Genomic DNA, 22,480 nt, shown 5'->3' with positions numbered 1-22,480 from the left:
TAAATATTCACATTTACATCCACCTGGAATTTTTCTTGTCTGTAAAGAAAATAAATTGTTGCTCCTATAGAAAACTGAAAAGACTGAAATCTACACAATTCAGTATAACGAAATGTCAGTGTTAATATACGCATTCCTTCAGCTTTTAAAAACTGCTCTCAAATGCATTGTTTGGCCTATTAATTGAGCTGAAAATATAGTGAAATTCACCCCCAATGCAACTAGAATCACGCATTGTTTTCTTGAAAGAAGATGGGTGGATAAGGCGTGTAAAAAGCCCATACACGGTCGGACAGGCTACTGAAAAGTATTAAAGTATCAATAAATCTGATGGTTTTTTTTAAATCATTTAAAACAATATATATTTAACGAATCATTGATTTGCAACCTATAGGTATGTTCAATACTTGGAATATGTTGACTCAAACAGGCGTATACGTATCAAAACCTGCAAATGTTGTCATTTTTTAGAACTTTAAGGCATTTTCTTTTATAGAGTGGGTCTGTGCTTCATATTTTTTTCATAGTCTAATTAAGGTCTATTGGAAAACAAACCGATTTCAATCAACAAAAACGTGGAGAGATGACCCACTATACATTAAAAATATCATTTTGTATCCCAACAACCGAACGTATTGAAAAAATAATACAAGTCCGGTAGTTCGTGACCTTTGTCACACATAATATTTAAAAGCCCACTTTGTTGTGTCTGAAATGGCTAGAGTACCTGGCATAAGCTAACCTTATATATATATATAGGATTTTTATGTTACGGGTTCGATACCACCAAAATTTCCGACAATATTTTTTCCTTCTTATTTTTTGATAATATATTAAGAACTGACTATAGTTAGAAATTTTGCTTTTGCAAGTTGTATTATAATATATTTGAATAGATTTAATTGGGGGGAAAATAAATTTAAAATTGTATTTCACTACTAAATCGAATGGGCATTTGCGCCATCTTATTCCCCCATCTTCTTTGTCAATATCATGCCATATGCCTGTTTGTAGAAGGAATCGATGATCTTTGATTAATAGGTAATACATGTGTCGAGACAAATCTATCATAAAGCCATTCAGGCTTTATTCGATCTGGTCACACCCGACCAAAAATATCACTTCTTTTAATACCCAAAAACCCTTAATTCTAAAAGAAGATGGGTGGATAAGGCGTGTAAAATGCCCACACAAGAACGGACAAGATACTGAAAAATAAAAATATAAACTAATCTGATAAATTTTCAAAAGATCATTCAAAACAATATATATTTAACAAATCACCAATTTGTAACCATTAAATATGTTCAATACTCAAGTTATGTTAATTCAAACTGGGTATATGTATCAAAACCTCCAAAATTTGCCATTTTTTAGAACTTCAACGCCTTTTCTTTTAGTGGGTCTGCGCTCCATATTTTTCTCATTGTCAAAATAAGGTATAATGGAAATTAAAACCAATTTCAATCAATAAAAAAGTGGAGAGATGACCCACCCCATTTAAAATATAATTTTGTATCCCAACAATTGAAAGTTTTTAAAAAATAATACAAGTCCGTAAATTCGTGACCAAAGTCGCATGTAGCATTTAAATAGCGCAATGTGTTGTGACTGAAATGGCTCTGTGGTTAGGTCTCCTTATACCACAAGGCTTTTTTATGTTGTGGTTCGATACCACCAAAACATGAGGCAATATTTTTTTATCTTACCTTTTGTTAAAAATTGAATATAGTTAGATATTATACTTTTGCAAACTTGTATTATAATATATTTGAATAAATTTGATTGGAAAAAAAATAAATTCAAAATTGTATTTTACGACTAAACCGAATGGGCATTCGCGCTATCTTATACCCCCATCTTTTTATGTAAATATGAACAATAAAATGTTTTCTTTGCGGGAGATCATTGCGTGAAAAAAAAATAACAACCAGCTAAAGTGGGTTATGTATTTTTCTGCATTGTTTGCTTAGACATCTTATACAACGCGGTGCATAATATCAGACGATATAAGCATTGTTAACGCAGAGAAAATACGGTAACGCTTTTAACCTTAAACAAGATCCGCGTAGATGCCGATTTTTTGAAGAATGCAAATGTCATTTACATTGTAAAGGGATGTTATCCTTAAATACCTAAAACAGACTTGCTATAGTATTCAGATTAAAACTTATTCATAAAAAGTTATTTTGGTTCATGGTTTGTTTTCTATCGGTGGATGTTTTTGTAACGCTTGTTATATAATGCTTACGGCGCGTCAGGTTTATAATTTACTCCTATTTCAATTAAAATATCTAATTTTATCACTTTTAACGACCTTTGCACAAGCAACAATGATATTTCAAATTGGAGTCGTATAAGCAAGAATGAATGAATAACTTCAATGAAATATTGCCATTTCAGGCAACATGCTACAAAAAAAGTTAGCTTCCTTAGTTTACCATCTAAAAATTACGGCTTAGATTTAGCACCAAAGACTCTCATTTTCATTAGAATCACAAGATGTACCATCCAACCAAATATAGTGAAGATTATAGGTCTAGAGAAAGGCTAAGGGAGGGGGTCATGACCCAAAGCCAACCCTGATATTTGTAAGGTTTTTGAATTCACATTAAGGACATTCCCCCCGGGACTAGGAACCCACTGGAAAATATAGATACTACACAAATGTGAGTTATATGCAAAATAGAAATATCCCTAGCCCCCGCCCACCAACCCACACGAATAGAGATGTTGTTATTCGGACACTTTCTACATTTTGTGAAAAATTGTGTTTGAGCATAAAAAACTAAACTTATTTTTTTTTGGGGGGGGGGGGGGGGAGGTGTGATGGCGGTTCCCTCGAAAAAAAAAAGTATCACTACATATACTTTTGCATTTTATTGTATAGAATAACCACAATTGGTCTACTTTTTTGAGTCTTATTTTCTTAAAAATCAGCTTATGCAAATAAAAAAAAAAGAATACCAGTGTTGTATCTAGATAGGATCGATGATGACTTAGATATAACAAGTGAAAAGCTGTCAATGTGACAGCAAACCGGGTTTTCCTTTATGTGAACTGTATCCATAATCCATGTCAACCCTGAATTGATAAACACTACCTACCGTATCCAGTGAAATGGAGTAACTTATATGCAATATTTTGCCAAAAATGACTAAGTTCAAAAGATGGTATTTTTTTCATAAATTATCAGAAATCAAAATCCTAGCAAAATGCACACCTCTGATATATGTACAATTGATCTGCAAAAGGACAACTTTGTATCTTAAAAACTGTAGGAGGAGTTATCCGTACAATGAGGGTACCCTATATATGCAATATTTTGCCAAAATATGACTAAGTTCAAAAGCTGGTATTTTTTTCATAAATTATCAGAAATCAAAATCCTAACAATTTGCACACTTCTGATATATGTACAATTGATCTGCAAAAGAACAACTTTGTATCTTGAAAACTGTAGGAGGAGTTATCCGTACAATGAGGGTAGTCTTTTGGCAGCCGCCCGCCCGCCATTTCCACAATTTTAATAACCGAATTTTTCCGTTGGAAAACCTGGATTTAAAATGAGCATGTAATTAATTCATGCTATTAAAAGAAAAAAAGACTAGAAAAATGCATAATTAAAGCGAAGCGAGAGAAAAATAGCTACCGAAATTTAGATAATTTCATGCTATTAACTTGTTATAGTTATTATGAAACGAACAGAAGCAAAAAGTACTCAAAGTTCTCGTAGGTTACACAGTTCTTGCGAATATGACTCAGGCGTAGTTAGCATAGCTGTTTATCATACATCAAAACTACACGCTCAACCTTTATCCCCGCATTCAAACAGCCATCTGCAAGCATGCTTCCACGGTGAGTTGAAAATCTGTGTCCCATATTCTAACCTTTGGGATGCCATCGTTAAATTTGAATCTAATTTCCTAATTTTGATGAGATATTTACGCTTATAATAAGACATTCTTGTAATAACTTTTTCCTTTTGATTTTCAGATTTATTTGCCTCCTTTTATTATGGAGTTCTTCATGCTTTGGATTTAAGAGCTTTCAGCAGCGGATACCGAATGGGGACATGGTGCCTCATTCATGCAAACCAAATTTTTTGTGGCATGGAGTGGGTCATGGGAACGAATTGGGGGGTGGGGCGAGAAACTCTTTCGGGCTGGATTTTGCTGCCGCAGGTTTGGTAAGTTTTACATGTCTTATTTCAATAACGTAGCATGGGTTTTATTACCATAAATCAGCGACAACAAAATTAAAATAAATTAAACGAATTAATAGAGTAAACATTAAAAGATTCCTAGCTCAATGTGTTGGAAATATTTTTACTCTATAGGATATACAAGTCAAACAATTTTAACTAATCTTGTAAAACTACAGTATAAGAAACTAAATGAATAAAATGGAAAAGCAGCTAGTAGTGTTTTTAAAATATGTACAAGGTTCGTCACGATCGCCTATTAATTTTTTTAAGACCGGTTCATCTGCCAATACATACAAAATCGAATATCTTGCTCTGAAAAAAGGTTTTTGCTGTTTCTTCATTTGACACGCTTAAAACTAAAAACATTGATGGGCGCTGGCTTGTTTTTGTAAACGTTTCCAACAGACCCGGCCAAAATCTGATTGCAATCGTAGAACTCTGTATAGTGGTGATCCACATAGTCAGATATAGCCGCGATAATACAGTTTCAACCGTCCACAGACAGCCAAAGATTCAAAGGTTCAAAAAGAGGGAAAGGAAATCGTTTAATAACTCCGGCGATGTTTTTTAACACTGCTTTTGATATATATGTTTTCTCCTTCAAGTTTATTAAATGTAACGCCTTTGAAATTAAAAAAAAAAATGAAATTGTACTAAATGATATAAATATATATGATGGACTTTACTAAATTCAAGACGACAAAAGGTTACTGAAAAAAAATATCAAGGGCTGTTTGATTGTTGAAACTTAGATGACACACGCGTATCCGCTGATGCTATGAAACATGTAACGTGTACTCTGAAAATGGTTTATATTGAGAGTGTAACCTATTTTAAGAGTGCAAACAGTTTAAAAATTGTGTTTAAGATCGTCCCTTAAAGTTCGTCTTTGAAATGCAACAGGACTGTTTAATTTATCAGTTTCGCTAAAAAAAAAGTGTACGATTATAATTTTTTTATATGAATAAGTTATTTAAATTCATGTACTTTAAGTTTAGTGGATGGAATGTCATATTTCTTTTACAATGTTTTAAACGACTTTGAATGTTTGTAAAGTACAAATTTTCTTTACAATAAATTAGGTTTTAAAAAAGTGCAAATTACACGTTTTGCTTATTTTAGAGAAATCAATGACAATTCTATTAAAGAGATAATATTATTCTTTTTTTATTATATAGAAATGGACCAAGGAACTTTGTGAGAAAGACTCAGATGGCGACGGACGAACGAACGGACAAGAGCTCGGTGACCCGAACTGTACTTGGAAAGAAAACTCCACCCCAGAGACAAACCAAGGCCTCTCACATCCAGGTACGTAGTGGAAAACCTAATTATCCTAAAAATTCTTAAAAGCCGACAAAACCAATGAATTTATTTAAAAAAACAACTTATTGATTTGAATTTTTAAGGAGTTTGTGAGCCCCACGACAGTGACTTGTGCAAACCGAAGAATACGTGGCTGAATTGTGAACTTGAAAGCTTCAAATGCGATGCAATCAAGAGTCCTGGTCAGTAAAATAAATCAATAACAAAAGAACATGTATTTTATGATGTTCATACTCTCCGCACTTAGTTATTAATACGGTATTTGTTTTTTTTTAATTGAACAGAGGTGAAGAATGTTACCATTAGATTTCCAAACACATCAGTACCCAACTTTGAGACGAACTATTTTTGTATGACCTTTGACCTCCCAACTGATGGGGATTACCATGTCATTGCAATGACCCCTGTGATTGACAATGTGAATGTGATGCATCATATACTGCTTTTTGGATGCGATTCAGGTCGGTTGGATTCACTTAAACTTGAAAATGCTTTCTTTGGTGATTCATTCGGGATATGAAGGTATCGACATTGCAGAAAATATACATAACCCCAGGCACGTAGCATCGTTTTTGAAAGTGGGGGGGGGGGGGGGCAAACTCATTCAAAAAATCTTGACAAGCAAAAAAAAAAAAAAAAAAAAAGGAAAATAGGACTTTCCCAAAATCTTCAAAATCCTAATCCGTTGGGGGGGGGGGGGGGGGGGGGGATGTAGTATATAACTTCAATTTCAGTCCTCATTTCCTTATCTTCATATTAATTTTTTACATGTTCCCAAAAAAGTGGGGGGGGGGCCAACTCCATGATAATTCTATATTTTATATGTAAATTTTTAATAATTTAGTTGCTGCGATAAAAAGTGGGGGGGGGGGGGGAGGGCAGGCCCCCTGGCCCCCCCTGATGCTACGTGCCTGAACCCGAGTTAGCGGGTTATGTAAATTTTTTCTATGTTTACATAAAGAATAAGTTTTTCACTTATAGAGGAAATAATACTTGGTAGATGCAAATATTTGAAAATAACATGTTAGTGGTCAATGTCAATGCAGTTCAAGCATAGATTACAGACAAGGTTTTGGAGACACTTTTCTTCATTGAATTCTAATTTTTGGATATCATGTTTGTCTATTTTCTTGGGTGACCATTGAGAAACTGCGGAGTCTGGTTGTTTAGAATGGAATCAAAATTGTTTTGAACACTTTATCCTCTATGCCCACAATAGTTTTCGATGACTCACAACGATATTGTATAGCACTTCTGTAAATGGATGAGTAGCTTTCAACCATTCCATTCTCTCATGCAAGTCTACCCTCCCCAAGGTCGAAAGGGTGGGGGGGGGGGGGGGTGTGGAGTGGATGCTGTATTAATTAACATATTATCGTGGTTAAATTCCAAATACATCATCTTGAGTTTTTCTCTTTTTGTCCTTTCCAAAAATGTATCAGATAAACAGGGCGAAGCCAGTGGGCCAACAGCATGCGAGATGGGATCCGTCCAGTGTAACACGTTGTTTGGGGCCTGGACGGTGGGGTCAGCAGGTCAATGTCTCTACCATGAAGCAGGGATCCGGATTGGTCAGAAAGGGATTAAAAGGGTCTTGATGCAGGTATAGTTTTCAAACAACAAATGAAACATGTTTACGTTAACGGTGCGGTGTTGATTTTATCCAGATATGTTTGATTTCCGAAAAATGGCAAAAAAAATCTAATTATATACTTCTTTCTGTGGAAAGAAATTCCGGGACGTAGCATCGGGGGGGGGGGGGCGGGGGGCGTAGGAGGAGGGGCTCCCCCCCCATTATTTTGTCGCAGCAAAGATTTTTTGCTAAATTTCATATAAAAGTGTGAATAACGATGGAGTTGCCCCCCGCACTTTTTTGGGAGTATGTAAAAAAAAAAAAAATTGAAATGAAATAACGAAATTAAGACGGATTAGAATTTTCATGATTCTGGAAAGTTCCTTTTTTCTGTTTTTTTTCTTTATTCGATGAGTCTGCCCCCCCCCCCCCCCCCCCCCCCCCCACACACACACACACAGACACTTTCAAAAACGATGCTGCGTGCCTGAAATTAGATGAGATTTGATGGATTTATCTGCAAGGTTTTATCATCGATGTAATGAATATTCCCCATGCATGCACACCCTCCACACTTACCACAAAAAAATCCTTTGTTACACGTATAGGTTTTTATCACAGGTGCACTGGAATAACCCAGAGATGCGTGACGACTACAGCGACAGCTCGGGCATGACGTTACACTATACCCCAAAGCTGCGTCCAAATTCAGCTGTCATGCTGATGGTGGGACAATGGTACCTCGAAATACCCCCCGGGAGAGAGAGGCACGCGGAATCTGCTGTCTGCAGCAAAGAGGACACCCATAGACTTCTGACGGGACCCATTAAGATCGTCCGTGCTCTCAACCATATGCACTATCTTGGTACGTATACCATTCGTACAGGACCAATTCTCGCCCCTGCTTAGTGCTTTGTATTTTGATCAGATTTGTGTACATATTCTTGATTTGTAATGATCATTCAGTTTTGGACCAAACCAAAGTCTACATAGCTCGGCCAGACGGGAGAGGGTCATACATGTTGAGCCTGGTTTGCAACTATGGTTTTGGAGAAAAATTTGAATAAATTGTCTTATCTTTTATTACACCTTTGTGTACAGGTCGCGAGGAATCGCTAGAGATAGTACGAAATGAAAAGAGGATAGCGCATGTAACGAATGAAACCACTTACAGCTACGATAGACCCAAATTTGTCACGTAAGTGCCCTTGGTTTGGAAACATAGTAACTCTGTTATTCGGTTTTGTTGATTTGATACTTATTACCTTATAATTTTGTTATATCCAGGATGTCTCCACCTTTGGAAATTCAACCCGGGGATGAAATAAAAACAACGTGCGTGTTCAAATCTAAGAATAAAAAGAAAACAACCTTCAGTGGCAGGGGAACTAGCGATGAGATGTGCTTGGGATTCATGGTTGTTTTTCCCGCCGAAAACCTCCTTTCCCGCACGTGCACAACATGGAGAAGTCTTTCTTTAACAAAACTTTATCGAGATTTGAATCCCTACGGTTGCAACATTACGAACTTTTTAAACCTCTCTCATCCGGACACTCGACCTCTTTTAGAAAAGCTTGAGAACAATTGCAAACCGTTTTCCATTTGCTTAGAGGAATGCAAAGAGGTGGTGAAAGAAGTCCGGAAACATCCCTGTTTGAGTGGAGATGTCGGGAAGTATATAGTACACAGGGCAGCACAGATGTTCAACGGCGACTTCCCCAGGTTCTTGTCTTTGCTTCAGTCATGTGATGTAGAAATGCTGAAGGACAAGCAGGTCCAGAGACTGACCATCAATAACGAAAGCAGCGGAAGTGTCAGTCCGCGGAGACATTTGGAATTGATTGTGTCGTTTCTTTGCGTTACTCTCATCCTTTTAATTTAGATAATATACAGTATTCAATAATGTATCATATGCATGAATGTATTGTATGATATTGCATATCGAATAAAGGTTGAAGTAGCTACATGTACGGGAATTTGGTTTACCCTGAGTATAAACAGATAAACGGGCGAAGATCGTCCTGTCTTACTTCAGTGCTGTTGTCTCTGACTTCAATTGTTCATGCATAGAATGCAATGTTTCTAACGCTTGTTTGCTTTTTCAAATAAATGACTTGTAAAGAATTTTTTATATTTTATGCAAAATTATTCATGAAAACACAAGAAACCGATTTGTTGTGTCAAATTTGTAACATTCAAAATAGATGATTTTTTTTTATCAAAACAAGTATATAGAAAACATAGCAAGAGTTCAAATAATTGCAAGCTCAGTTTCTTGCCTATTACTCAATCATGAACTGGCATTCGAATATGGCCTAGCACAGAATACCCAACTATAGCGTTATAGACATAAGAAATGTCTATAGATATATTTGACCACGCTCCGACAATATTATCACCTCAGAATAATTCAAAGAATGATTTCCTATTACTTATATTTATATTATTTCTAATTAGAACTCTTTAAAACAACATTTTAAAACCACTATTTTTTACGAAGCACATGCAATTACTACGCGGCGCAAAATTAATTCTAATGTTATCATAGACAAAGACAGTTGAAAATGTAAATATAATGATTTATAATACATTGGAAGATTGATTCTGAACTCTCCTGCTATATGACACATCTAGGGCAGGGGCTACCTCTCGATTCTTGCATTTGTTGATACTTTTATAATTTAAATTTCCTGTAATTTGAAAATAAAAATCCACCATCTCGGACATCTCTATCGATCCACTGCTCATAAAGCCCTATATTGATTCTGATCTCTCCTGCTATATGACACATCTAGGGCAGGGGCTACCTCTCGATTCTTGTAATTTGAAAGAAAAAAAAATCCATCATCTCAGACATCTCTATCGATCCACTATATATATAAAATAAGCACAAACATTGCAATAACTCTTAAATTGACATATACCTACCAATAGTGAATGATAGATATATAACGCACAGAGAAATTCACCTTATTGGAGCTCCACCTCCGCCCCGGTCAGGGCTTGAACTCACGATCTCTGGAACCCATTCTAGCAGTGAGCGGCCACCACATTGTTCAGGTGAGAGATATGGCTCATGGGCCTATTTGTCGCAGTGGAATAGTAGGGAGAATTTGTTTGGAAATGCATTGTTTCTAAGATAACCTCGTAGAAATAAAAAAATGTAGTATTAGTGTTATGTCGTGTATTATTATGGTATGTATATAAAAATCAATAAGGCTTAAATTTCCAAAAATATCCGAATAACAAAATAACTTTGTTTCTACATCGAGTCTTAACTTTCTTTTTCACAGATCGAAAGAATGGATGAAACGTAAACTTTTCAGTTTTTGAGCGTAGTATGTCAAAGATGAACAAACGCCTTGTGAGAGAGAGACTGGCAAACTGGGAGTCACGCAACAATCCTCTGACGGCTTTGTCAACGAAACAAAAAGACACATGTATACAGATATCGTCAATAGTGAATGAAAGGCGGATTCCAACAGATGTAAGACGTGTCACACTGTCAGTCTAGTCTGTCAAGAAGCCATTTATGTTGTTGTTTTGTTTAATGATTTTTTACGCTTAAATATTTTGAATTCACTTTATTTTATACATTTAACTTCTATAGACTGTTCCCAAAAAAATACGCAGTACATGTGGGCGAATTTTGATAAAGATAGTATAAATATACTCTGGTGCAAAAAAGTATGTCAATTTTTTTCTTTTCACTATATATGTTATTGAAAACCAATTTTTTTAAAGATTCGTTAAAAAATAACCCCTTGGCCAATTTTGAAAGGACTTGGATTGATAAATTAAGAATTTCTCTACTTTCTTTTGGCATCATATCTTAGTATTATTCCAACCTTCAGTTCTTGTTTTAACAACATTGTATAATAAGCAAAATTAAATGTTTTATTCATCTTTTTAATACATGACATTCTAAAAAAAAACCGCAAAGAAATACATTTTGAATGAAATCATTCTCGTAGAATTGTGTCAGATTAATTCGGGGGAGGAAATGACGTCACATGGCCTCATTAAAATTTTTATAACAGTGTACAGATTTCAACATGAATTTTCTGTGTTTGTACACATTGTTGATGGAGCTCGCTGCGCTCACCATTACCAGGGGTATTATATATTTATCTGCATCTCATGAACTTTGACTCGACAGATTACATTTTGGACAAAGTAATTATGAGTAGGTCTAATGTAATTTTAACAGTTTAAATAAAATAAAAAAATTATCTGTCATTTTTCCTATAGTTGCCAAAGGATGAAGGTCAGTCCAGTCATTCTAAATTGCAAGAGAAGCAGGGTACAGAAGAAACCAGTGCAGTTGAAGAATTCCAGAAAAATGCCCCACAAGAAAAAGCAGAAACAGCACAAGCAGTAGGAACCTATGTACCAGAATACAATTCCATATGATGAAATATTGGGCTTTAAGACTACTATAAAGATCTCTCCTTTTTGTATTTTAGTTTCTATCATGGTACTCTGATCTGGAAAAAGATATGGAAAAAGAGGAAGAAGCTTCATACAGGTATGGATATTTCAAATATTTCCAATTTTAGGAAATGTAACTTACCTTGACTTGCTCAAGTTGCTTTGTGTTTTCTTTATCATTTCATTAAAATTTCATTGTGTTTCAGATATTTAAATTTCTGCTCTCTATCGTACTTTTAAAAATGACTGAGAGCACAAATTATTAAGCAAGTTGAAAATTGACTCTCTTATTTTTAGTAAATAGATGTAAAAACTTGCTTGTACAGTGTATTTACAAAAATAAATCATCATAGATTAAAGGGACTTGGACACGATTTGACTTAAAATTTTCAAAATTTATTTTTCCATTTTCAATGTTTATACTGATAAATATAGAAGTTTACAATGGTATGTCAAAATTTGAAAGTCAAATAGCAAGTTATAAGCAAGATACAGAGTTTATAATTCTTTGTTTTGTAAACAAAGCTCGAAAGTGTCATTTTTTACAAATGTGTTGTATTGGTGTAAGTTTCAATCAAATGTATCTTTCTTTTGTTGAAAATAGTATTTATGAAGATATTGAATTAGTTTGAATTGTTTTTTGCATGTCATTTTGTCTACGAAATGGTAATTCTCTACATTACATTTTTGTAAACAACTATGAGACTCCAGCTTTGTTTACATAACAACCAATTCTTACCTCTGTATCTCGCTTGTAACTTGACTTTAACATTCAATATTTTGGTCAATCATTTAAAATGCACCAGTTAACCATTTTATACATAAAAAATGAAAATAATTTTTTTTATCTCAAATTGTGTCCAAGTCCCTTTAACGTGCATCTGTTTGATAGTGTTTTATTGATTTGGATTTTTTTAGTGTCAGATCAATAATAGTATCTCAAATAAAAGCTTGCTTGTAAGAACTCCTAACTTGTAGACAATACATAGAGGAGTTACAGGGGTACCAGAGCCAGTGTGATGGAGTTCTAGGGGAGGTAACAACAGCCTTGACCTATCTAGCCGGACTTCAGAAGCAATATATCAGTGTTTCCACTAAAACCAATGCTTTACATGAGGCCTGTGAACACTTACTTGCTGAACAGGTAAAAAATCTATTTGATGACCTTCAATTTAATATTGAAATGATACATTTTTAAAAACTTTCTCAGTAATTATCAGATTATGATCGTATTATGGTATATGACAAATTTTTATTTTTCAGACAAGGTTGATGAATACAGCTGAAAATATCAGTAACAAATTGTCATATTACAATGAATTGGACAAGATCTCAAGTGTAAGTTTTGAAAAAAGTTTGAATACTGTCTCCTAGAAAGGACATTTTGTTCTAAGAATGGGCACTAGGTATCTTGATTTTCCTGGCTTATCACTTTGCTTCATAGTCTTTGTCTAACAGTTTTGATGGAAATAACTTTTGTAAACATTTTGTTAACTGTTACATAGAATACAGCATACAGTTGTATACTGTGACACTACCAGTATTTCTTCCACCCTTTAGTTGGGACTGGGACAACTAGAATTTATGTTGGTCATTTCTTCAATGTCGCCAACGATTATTTCACATTACATCTTAACAGTTGCCGAATAAACTCTAAACTCGAAAAACAACCAGACTCACATTTATCGTTAAATATTTACGTGTAATTATACATGCTTATATGCCGAATGTTTTGAAATTTTTTTTTAGAAACTGTCTTCTCCCACGCTGATGGTAACCAATGAATCCTTTGTTCCAATGCTATCTCGCCTGGATGAATGCATTTTGTACCTGAAAAATAATGTAAGTAAAATGCATTTGTTGATTGATGAGTTGCAGGCTTTGAAATTTACATGTATATTCCATTGAAAAACTATGTTCAGTATAGAAAATTACTTTCTATTAAATGTATAAAAACATGTACCATTTAAATTTTAGAGATCTTTTTAATTTGCAACCTTGAAATTTTTTTGACGTCAGTGATATGGTGCAAGTAGTTTCAAATTTTTTTTTATGAAGATTGAATGATTTGTACAACGGTAGGATAAATTGTACGTGTCGGGACATTTTTTCATTTTACTCAACAGTTGAATTACAAGGAGAGTCAGACATATTTGGCCAGACTCAATCAGTGTCTGTCTCGAGCTCTGAATCTCATCAAATCTCACGTCGTCAACATTCTACAGTCTTCCACCAGGCAGGTTCAAGAGAAAAGGGTAAGGACAACATTGTGATATAATGTATAAATGTAATATAGATTGAAACAAAAATCTGAATTATGTAGACATTTTTGAATTGGATTTGAAATTTCACCAACTTTGCATACGAAAACTTACTTAGCCAGTGTTTTCTGAAGTGACATCAAACAACTCATTTAACAAAAGCCAATCGCATATGGATGTAATGATCATGAATATATGCTGTTGCTTTTGTTTTCCATGATTAAAGTCATTACATGTACATGTATGCATTACATTCCTAAATTGTATGGTACATGCATATGTGTTACATATTATTTTAGGGACTATGTAAGAAGATTTTTTTCTCTCAAAGTTTATAATGTGTTTATAGTTAAAAAAAGGTTTTATAACAATAAGTTTGAAAAATTAATTTATCTTATCATTCTATTGACACAGAGCTCAACTTCATCTCAACTGGGGGACAATGCATTTACTTTGTTTTATGGAAAATTCCGAGCCAATGCACCAAGAGTGAAAGCCTTGATGGAACAGCTCGAAATCCGGCTGGATAAAAGTCCAGAGTAAGTTGATTGAATACTGTAAATTCCTTATTTTACGTGAGTACTTAATTCCGCAATTCCGCTGTTTTGTATCAAAACGCGAGAATATAAAATCGCGATCACCAATATTTTGTTATTATTTCCTATAGCTCAATCTGTCTGAAAATAAAAGCGAGGTTTTAAAATCTGCGAGGGTTGCTTCTCGCGATTTTACTGGGAAATTAATTCCTCGCGTTTAATTAGTAATCTACAGTAATAGACAGGCAGATTCATATCAAAAAATGAAGGTTATTCTTGTACTACATGTACTTGTACTTGTTTTGGAACCAGGAAAATAATTATGTAATATGCACTGGACTAACAGTATGTGGAAACTACATGTATTACATGTACCTACTATCCATAGATAGAAAACATATTATATCTGGTACCCTTTAAATCTGCTTGGTCCGATTTTTTTGTTATTACAGTATCAAATTTTTTTCTATACAAACCATTTATCTTAGAAAGTTATGGACTTTCTCCAATTTACACCAGCAGAATCAGTCTCCTTTCAAAGTTAAAAATATTCAAAGTAAATAAAAATAATTTCTTTTTGGGCAAACAAAAAAACAAACCTAAATGCATCACGGGAATGTTTAGAAAAGGAAACCGTTTGGTTTCGTCCCCCGAATAATTGGGTTTATTCAACCCGCATGCTATGCATCGATTGTAAGGAAAGCAAACTTCAGAAATATTAGCGAACAAAACGTACACGTTTATTTGTAATTTGTCTGATAATTTCGACCTTTATTTATAGCGATGTCAAAGTCGTAATACAACCATACCCGTCTCATCATCAGGGGTGAACTTTAACATGAGGCGAAATAAACTGTACCCTTTTATGTTGTTTGTTTTGTTAGCCAATTTTGTATGTATTTTTCTTCATTGAAATTTGGCCTAATTGACTGGGAAAACTACTACAATGTCTGTTATTATAGATATATACTTAGCATAACCATCGTTTAAAAGCGTGCATAAAATTCGATATAAAACCGGACCAAGCAGCTTTAAATGACAGTAATCCATTATATGATACTTGGTACTACTAAGATAAAATGTGGATGTATTTTCATAGTCAAGTTATAATTGATTTAAGGGACATTGAAGTTATAATATACACTGTACATATTTTTGAAGTAACTTGTAGAGAAAAGTTGTAACACCATAATATCCTTATGACTAGATGTTGATGTGTATTACAGGTACAGCCAGGCATTAGTGGACTGTCAGCAGTGTTACTTCAGCCAGCGGGAACAGCTGCTTGGGCCCAGTATCAGCTCCACCATCAACGACCTGGCCACAAAGCATGCCAGGGACCACTGCGCTCTGGTGGGTACAGTGTTCCTGTCTGATGAAAGTTCTTTCATTCTGAAAGAAGTCTCTTTTTTAATTTAATGATACAAATCATATCATGTCAGATTCATACTTCTACTTTGCTGAAGAAAGTCTTTTTGTTATTTTAATGATACATTGTACAAATCTTAATTTTGGAAATATAGATTCCATGATAGAATTATTTACATGGATATTTATTTTGTTTTCAGATGAGGAGTGGCTGTGCCTTTATGGTCCATGTCTGTGAGGATGAATACCAGCTGTACTATAACTTCTTCACCAAACACACAGGTCTTCTAGAGTGAGTACCAGTTCATATTTAAATCCACAACCAAGATATTGCCTATGGCTTGCATGTACATATACATGTATGTACATAGAATTTGGTTGTTTAGATATCACATTCATCAAACAAGTGCTAATCATTTATAAAAGTCAAAGAACATTGAGCAACAATAACCTGAAAAGGTTATAGGGACAGTGAGGGACCTCAAGTAGCTCTTTGAAAATGAAGTTATACTTTGATAATTTCAGTGAAATGCTTGAGCGACTGTGTAACAACTTGTATGACGTTTTCCGACCACTCATCATCCATGTCAACCATCTGGAGACCTTGGCAGAGCTTTGTTCCATAATGAAGGTGGAAATGCTGGAGGAACATACACAAGCCAATGGTAACAGTCAAAATATAATAACGCTAGATATAAGTAACTTTTAAAGCCTATGTTTTATTGTACAAATATTTTCTGCTCTCGTGTACGATTTCCCTAAATTCTTTTACTCTGTTCATGATTTTTACCTTATTTTAAACTTCTAGATATTTTTTAAGGAGATTTTTTCTCGAAACTATAACTAAGCAATTTAAAGTGAAAGATTAATGATTATCTTTTAAAAAAAAGATTTTTATTTTCCATTTCAGCCCAGGAGTTGTCATCCTTTGGTAATGTCTGTCGTCAGATGTTGATGGACATGCAGGAACGACTGGTGTATAGAACTTACATCTATATACGCTCTGACATCCTGCAATATTCAGCAGCACAGGGAGATCTAGCTTACCCTGAAAAATTGGAGATGATGCAGGTACAGGAACAAAGTGTTGTAACATCTGTAATGATCAAATATAAAACCTGTTTTACCATAAATTGACACTTCCAGACAATTCAAACTAAGTTTGATGAATAGTGAATTTTAGCAATTGTCAATTATAATTGATTTAAGTACTGATACTTAGACTGATGCAAACAATATATTAATGAAGAAATGTGAGAGACAGAATTTTGTTTTCTATTGGTACTAATTTGCTCAGATATGCATGTCCTCTCACTTTTGTTTGGTTTTAGAGCATTGCTGAGAGCATCAGAGCAGGGGAGACTAAGGGACACACCCGGACTCCCTCCTCATCCTCCCTAAAGGGCCACTCCCGCTCTGCCTCAAACGCCTCCAGCACCAGTCAGGAGGTGGCTGAACTGACTGAGGCAGGCAAGAACAGCACAGACCAGACAGGTAGACCTGCATACTTCACCCAGATACATATGTAATGTGTACCTGTACATTGTGAACGTCAAACCCAACTACTTAAGTCATGGTCAATTATATTACACGTACTTACATGTATATAGTCATTTACTTATATTTATACATTTATACCACTTATGATGGATTCCCATGATCTTAAAAAGTATTGGTATAAGACATTGTGTACAAGCAACCTCATTCCCATTTTAGAAGTGAAGAGTGTGACCAGTACGATGCCCATGTCCCCAGCGGACCTCCATGGAATGTGGTACCCTACTGTACGAAGGACACTAGTGACTCTGTCCAAACTCTACAGATGTATCGACGTAAGTTTCTGTCAAAGCTGTATTGGTGCAATGCACAGGTATATGCAAAGACAGTGTTCATAACTCATGTGTACATGTATTTAATTTAGCCAGCGTTAGAATTATATTGTTAGTGTATACAAATTTAATGAAGTTCCAAACCTTATCAGCTTCACATGTACACTCAACTTATTCAGCAGAAATGTTGGTGTTTAAAGATTTAAATTAATTGTCTAAGTATAAAATGTATTTTCTAGATGTTGATTTTAGATGATACTCCATTTCATTGGAATTTCTAATAGATTGACATGAATTCCAAAACAAGTAAAATGTTCTGTAATGTCAGTTTAACATGAGTATGGGTATTGTTGGTTCTACCTTTATAAAATTGTACCAGTATATTAATAATTATTATTCACATGATTCTATTTTATTCAATGTCCTATAGAAAACAACATTTCAAGGCCTCTCTCAAGAAGCTCTACAATCTTGTATACAGTCATTGAAAATCGCAAAGGAAGGCATTACCAAAAGAAAGGTACTCATCATTTTATCATTCTGTATCATGCTAGCTGCTCAGTGGGAAAGGGAATTAACTTCTTATAAATCATGATGAGATTGTTGACTTTCAATGTATGGTAATGTATCAGAAACTTTAAGTCCATCATCAAAATAAGAGTAAATTGGTGTGGCACCTCAAATAAAATGTATACATACACAGTTTATGAAGGTGCATCATTGAGGCAGGCAAATGCTCTTGATTTCTATTTGCCAAAAACTTTGAAATAGCCAGGTAAAAGTTAAATTTGACACAAAATATCTGGTACTCAGGTATACAAGTAATGGAACAAAGTCAGTGAACAATTATATATTCATAACGCGGTTATAAGAAATTCTTAGTGCAAGTTTTGAAATTTTTGTGTGTACCTGTAAATTATTTAAATTTCACAGAATTCGATCTATCATCTTGTTTTGACAGACATTGATGGATGGCCAATTGTTTCTGATAAAACACCTTCTGATACTTCGGGAACAGATTGCACCATTCCAAACCGACTTTTCTATCAGAGAAACAACACTAGATTTCAGCAAACTAAAAGGTATCTTCCTCGGATCTTCTTCAAATTAGACAGCATGATTGATATGAAATTTTATGGGCGAAGTACATGGTAAATTATTAGGCACATATACAAGTATACTATATGCATATGTACACACACTGTATACTTTAGCATCATTATGATTTACAGTACATGAAGATATTCACTATACCCATCCAGATCGTAACAGACATGTGACTTCTTATTATTCATGTGTGTATGAATTTCTGATGTTGATCTCTGAACATGGGAATTACATTGTCAATTTTTTGCAGATTTTTACAAAATGAAAGGTACATAATCTCACTTGTTCATGTTCTCAAATGTTGTCCCTGGTGAGTGGTTATTATGTGAATGCAGCCGGGAATATTATGTCTCTAATTATCTCTGGTAGAAAGCTACCTGTGCATGATTTGTGCCATGATCCAATATGTCACTTTTGTTATAGCTCGTCTCCTGGTCTTTTTCCAACATTGCATGATGTGTCAGAGACTGTATATACATAACATTGTGGTGTACAGTCTTCATTACTTAAAACTGTATCCAAACAATATGCAACACTCATGTACATTGTATTAATATTCAGAGACTGTCCATATGCACTCAAATTTATTTTACAGTGTGAAAGATAAAATTTCATTTGTCTCTTGATATTTACTGATACAATGCACAATCCCTTACATAAACTAAATGTTGATGAAATTCTCATGATCATCCAGCTTTTTGCTAAATTTAAGCCTGATTATAAGTTTGATAGGGAATTATTATTCTAAATAAAATGTTGTACCCCCTTTATATTTGCTTATGAAGCATTTACATTTAATGTCATTGATGTGTACAAAATGTAAGGAAATGGGCATTCATTCTGTAGCATACTTTGCGTTTTGATCAGTTTCAAAGAAACTGTGCAAGATATCTGAATCATACTTCATGCATTTGTATGAAGTTTTACAGGTAATTCAATGACATGTTCCATGGGCATATATTTCTAAGTTTTATTTTTGAAAAATAATTTTAGTTGAGATGTCAGTAGCCATTTAGATTTAATAAACTTTTATTAAGTAAAGAAAACCTATGTACTTAAATTACCATCTAACATAACAAATCAGTGATAATTACACTTCATATCTCAAACAGAAACTAACTGTCATTCATTGTAGTTCTAAATTAGTAATCTCAACAATGAGTATGTGTAGTAAAATCTGGAAGGCACACACAGTTTCCCTTCTGGTTTTACATTAAATTCTACAATTTTTGTGAAAACCTCTTTTGAATGGTTTTGTTTTTACTATGAAAGCTCTGCTGTAATTAAAAATACTGAAAATAGATTACATGCATTAAAGAGAATTCAAATAGCCCATGTGATTTACCTATTTAAATTTTTTTGCAGATGCTGCGCGAGGCTTGATTCAGAACAGTTCCAAAATGTTTATGTTCAACAGTAACAACTCTCTGTTGCAGTTCATATTAGAGGTTTGTTCAGTACATGGAGTTTTAAAAAAAAATACTAATTTATTTCTTCAGCTCAGAGAAAAATCAATCCTTATTGTCATAATTTATTTTATTATTTTTTTGCACAGGGCACTCCACATGTAATGGAACATTTTGTGGACTCTAAAAAGGATGTGGATTTGGAGCTGAAAATAACTTGTGAGGAATTCATACATCATATGTCAGACACCTTCAATGAACCACTCAAAACATTCCTCTCAAGAGTATGTGTATTGAGATAGTACAGTACAGAGTTTGACAATATTTTACTTGAATATAGTGTACCACTAAGCATTTATTGAGTCAATTTTGTACTACATTTTCTACTAAAAAGATTCAAAATTAGATTTTTTTTCCTCAAAATTCAATGATTTTAAGAGATACATGCATGTGTAAGAATTTAATATTAGGAAAACGCATGTACACACGAATGGAAATGAGTTTATGAACACATGTTCTCTTGTGTATCAGAATTACCCTGAATACTTGTTTGCAATGTTTTGCATGCAAAAATAGACAAATTCTTCAATTCTTGAACTTGACTGATATGAATTATGTATTTAAGGCTGAGGTAGTCATAAACCTGAAGGAGGAGGAGGGAATCAAAAGTGTCACTCTGCGACAACAGCCATTTGCAACACCTGAAAAACTGCATGATGTAGTGTCAGAGACGTACAAGAACATCAAGTCTCGCCTTCCCACCATACACAAGAGCATGCAGCTTTATATGGCTAATAAAGACACAGAAACCATTCTCTTTAAACCAATTAAGGTGTGTATATAGTACATGCATGTCTATTTTTCAGATTTTTCATGATACTATTAATACAGGTACAGTCAAACTTTGTTTTTAAGATGTCTGTTGAAATGTCATCAATGTTACAAGATCAGATCTTCTGAGAAGACAAAAGCCTTGTTAGCTCACTTGATTCGAACTGTTTTAAAATGTCAAGATATTTTGAATTTGATACTGTTATGCTGATTCGATCAGAATAATGGCTGTTGTTGCTCAGGTGAGTGATGTGGACCCTGGGCCTCTTGTTAAGAAGATGTGATTATGTTTTAACCAAGTCACATTCATATCACATTGGACATTTTAACATTGTTATTTCTCATATTTAGATTTGAGAAAAATGGATCTTTTTAATTTTTTTTTTACCTATTTGGTTGCATTGTACATGTTTATTATAGGGATTTGCTTTATATTCACTATCTATTTTGTTATTAAATCTCTATTTACATACTTAAATACAGTGTATTTAAAAGTAGTCAAGGGAGAAAATGTTGTAAAGTAAAACGAATTCTTTAATTTCGTAGGTGAATATTCAGCAGGCATTTCAGCGATTGTCTGAGATCCTCACTGAAAATTACACTGAAGAAGACCGACAAATTGTGGCCAATCCAAGCCCAGAACAGGTAACATGATTAAATGCATGCAGGCATATTGTTGTGCTGATGATGATCAATAAACAGAGAGAAAAGGGTGGATTAATTATAGTCTATGATTAATTAATGTAGAATTTGATTTTCTTATTTTGGGGCTGCAAATTTTTTAACATGGTGTTTGAATGAGTTTTAAAAGTAAATTTAACAGAGACTTATTTCATTTAGCCAAATTGATTAAATATAATGTAAATATTTCAACTCTATCTTAAAAGTTTCATGTATTTATTTTTCAGATCAATTTGCTGATATCTACATCTATGCGATGATACCAATGTTTCTTTTCATTAATGAACAGTAATTGATCCCACATGTATATGCATCATAGATTGTTTATTGTTCTTTAAATATATTTATTGATTTTATTATCTCAGTGGTTTAATTTATATTCTTGAAATATCAAATTTATTTACTTCATGTGGTTAAATAAATGAAAATAAAAAAATGATCAAAGCTGGTTGTTTGTTTTTATAAGCTGGGTCACTTACATATGTAAACCAAAGATTCAAAGGAAAATATACCGTTAGCTTTTCTGATGATCTGTCATTCATCATAACAGACTGCCCTTTTTTAATCTATGAACTTTTTAGCTTACCTGAGCAATTAGGTAAAAAATTATTTGGTTTCAGAAGTAGGCATTTTTGTCATTATCTGCCTAACACATTTCGTCCACTTCATTAGAATTAACTATTGAGCCATTTTCAACAAATTTGGAACAGGCCATGAGGAGCCAGATTTCAAGTACCTTATATATCAATGAATGGGGAGATATATTGGAAATACATGTGTGAAAATCAGTTTGAAAAAATTATTTTCTGAAATCAAATAGTCAGTGATATCAAAGCTTTTTCACACATTTCCGTACACATGCATGACAATGGATTCAGATTCACTTAATTCAAACTACATGTATATGATCCTCAGGAATGCAGG

At 34.0% G+C, this 22,480-nt stretch overlaps 2 protein-coding genes across 2 annotated transcripts; both read left to right on the top strand.

The window, feature by feature from the left end:
• Positions 1-3,700: 3,700 nt before the first annotated feature.
• LOC105337151 (MOXD1 homolog 1) lies at positions 3,701-9,231 on the top strand. The gene is made up of 9 exons (XM_034457931.2): positions 3,701-3,858; positions 3,997-4,189; positions 5,386-5,518; positions 5,617-5,715; positions 5,818-5,994; positions 6,976-7,136; positions 7,728-7,971; positions 8,208-8,304; positions 8,394-9,231. Exons 1-9 carry the CDS (start codon positions 3,848-3,850, stop codon positions 8,986-8,988), a joined length of 1,710 nt encoding a protein of 569 aa, XP_034313822.2. The 5' UTR covers positions 3,701-3,847; the 3' UTR covers positions 8,989-9,231.
• Positions 9,232-10,148: 917 nt separating this feature from the next.
• Positions 10,149-22,004, top strand: LOC105319955 (conserved oligomeric Golgi complex subunit 3). Its single transcript, XM_034457930.2, has 22 exons — positions 10,149-10,166; positions 10,400-10,593; positions 11,358-11,483; positions 11,573-11,634; positions 12,516-12,681; positions 12,801-12,875; positions 13,287-13,379; positions 13,664-13,792; positions 14,213-14,337; positions 15,561-15,687; positions 15,903-15,994; positions 16,228-16,367; positions 16,613-16,773; positions 17,034-17,196; positions 17,419-17,534; positions 17,962-18,051; positions 18,493-18,613; positions 20,004-20,086; positions 20,194-20,328; positions 20,670-20,876; positions 21,422-21,520; positions 21,784-22,004. The coding sequence occupies exons 2-22, from the start codon at positions 10,447-10,449 to the stop codon at positions 21,814-21,816; spliced, it is 2,490 nt and encodes an 829-aa protein (XP_034313821.2). The 5' UTR covers positions 10,149-10,166; positions 10,400-10,446; the 3' UTR covers positions 21,817-22,004.
• The last annotated feature ends 476 nt before the right edge of the window (positions 22,005-22,480 follow it).

The sequence above is a fragment of the Magallana gigas genome, chromosome 7 (genome assembly GCF_963853765.1).
Source record: "Magallana gigas chromosome 7, xbMagGiga1.1, whole genome shotgun sequence".
NCBI lineage: Eukaryota > Metazoa > Mollusca > Bivalvia > Ostreida > Ostreidae > Magallana > Magallana gigas.
Note: the sequence above shows the minus strand (reverse complement) of the source record. Positions and strands in the feature narration are given on the sequence as shown.

Excerpts from the sequence above, each read along its gene's own strand:
- LOC105319955 (XM_034457930.2), top strand. The coding sequence starts at position 10,447 with ATGTCAAAGATGAACAAACGCCTTGTGAGAGAGAGACTGGCAAACTGG. Across the intron at positions 10,594-11,357 it reads AAAGGCGGATTCCAACAGAT|TTGCCAAAGGATGAAGGTCA; the intron begins GTAAGACGTGTC and ends TTTTTCCTATAG. Across the intron at positions 11,484-11,572 it reads AAGCAGAAACAGCACAAGCA|TTTCTATCATGGTACTCTGA; the intron begins GTAGGAACCTAT and ends TTTGTATTTTAG.
- LOC105337151 (XM_034457931.2), top strand. Across the intron at positions 5,519-5,616 it reads CCAAGGCCTCTCACATCCAG|GAGTTTGTGAGCCCCACGAC; the intron begins GTACGTAGTGGA and ends TGAATTTTTAAG. Across the intron at positions 5,995-6,975 it reads GCTTTTTGGATGCGATTCAG|ATAAACAGGGCGAAGCCAGT; the intron begins GTCGGTTGGATT and ends AAAATGTATCAG.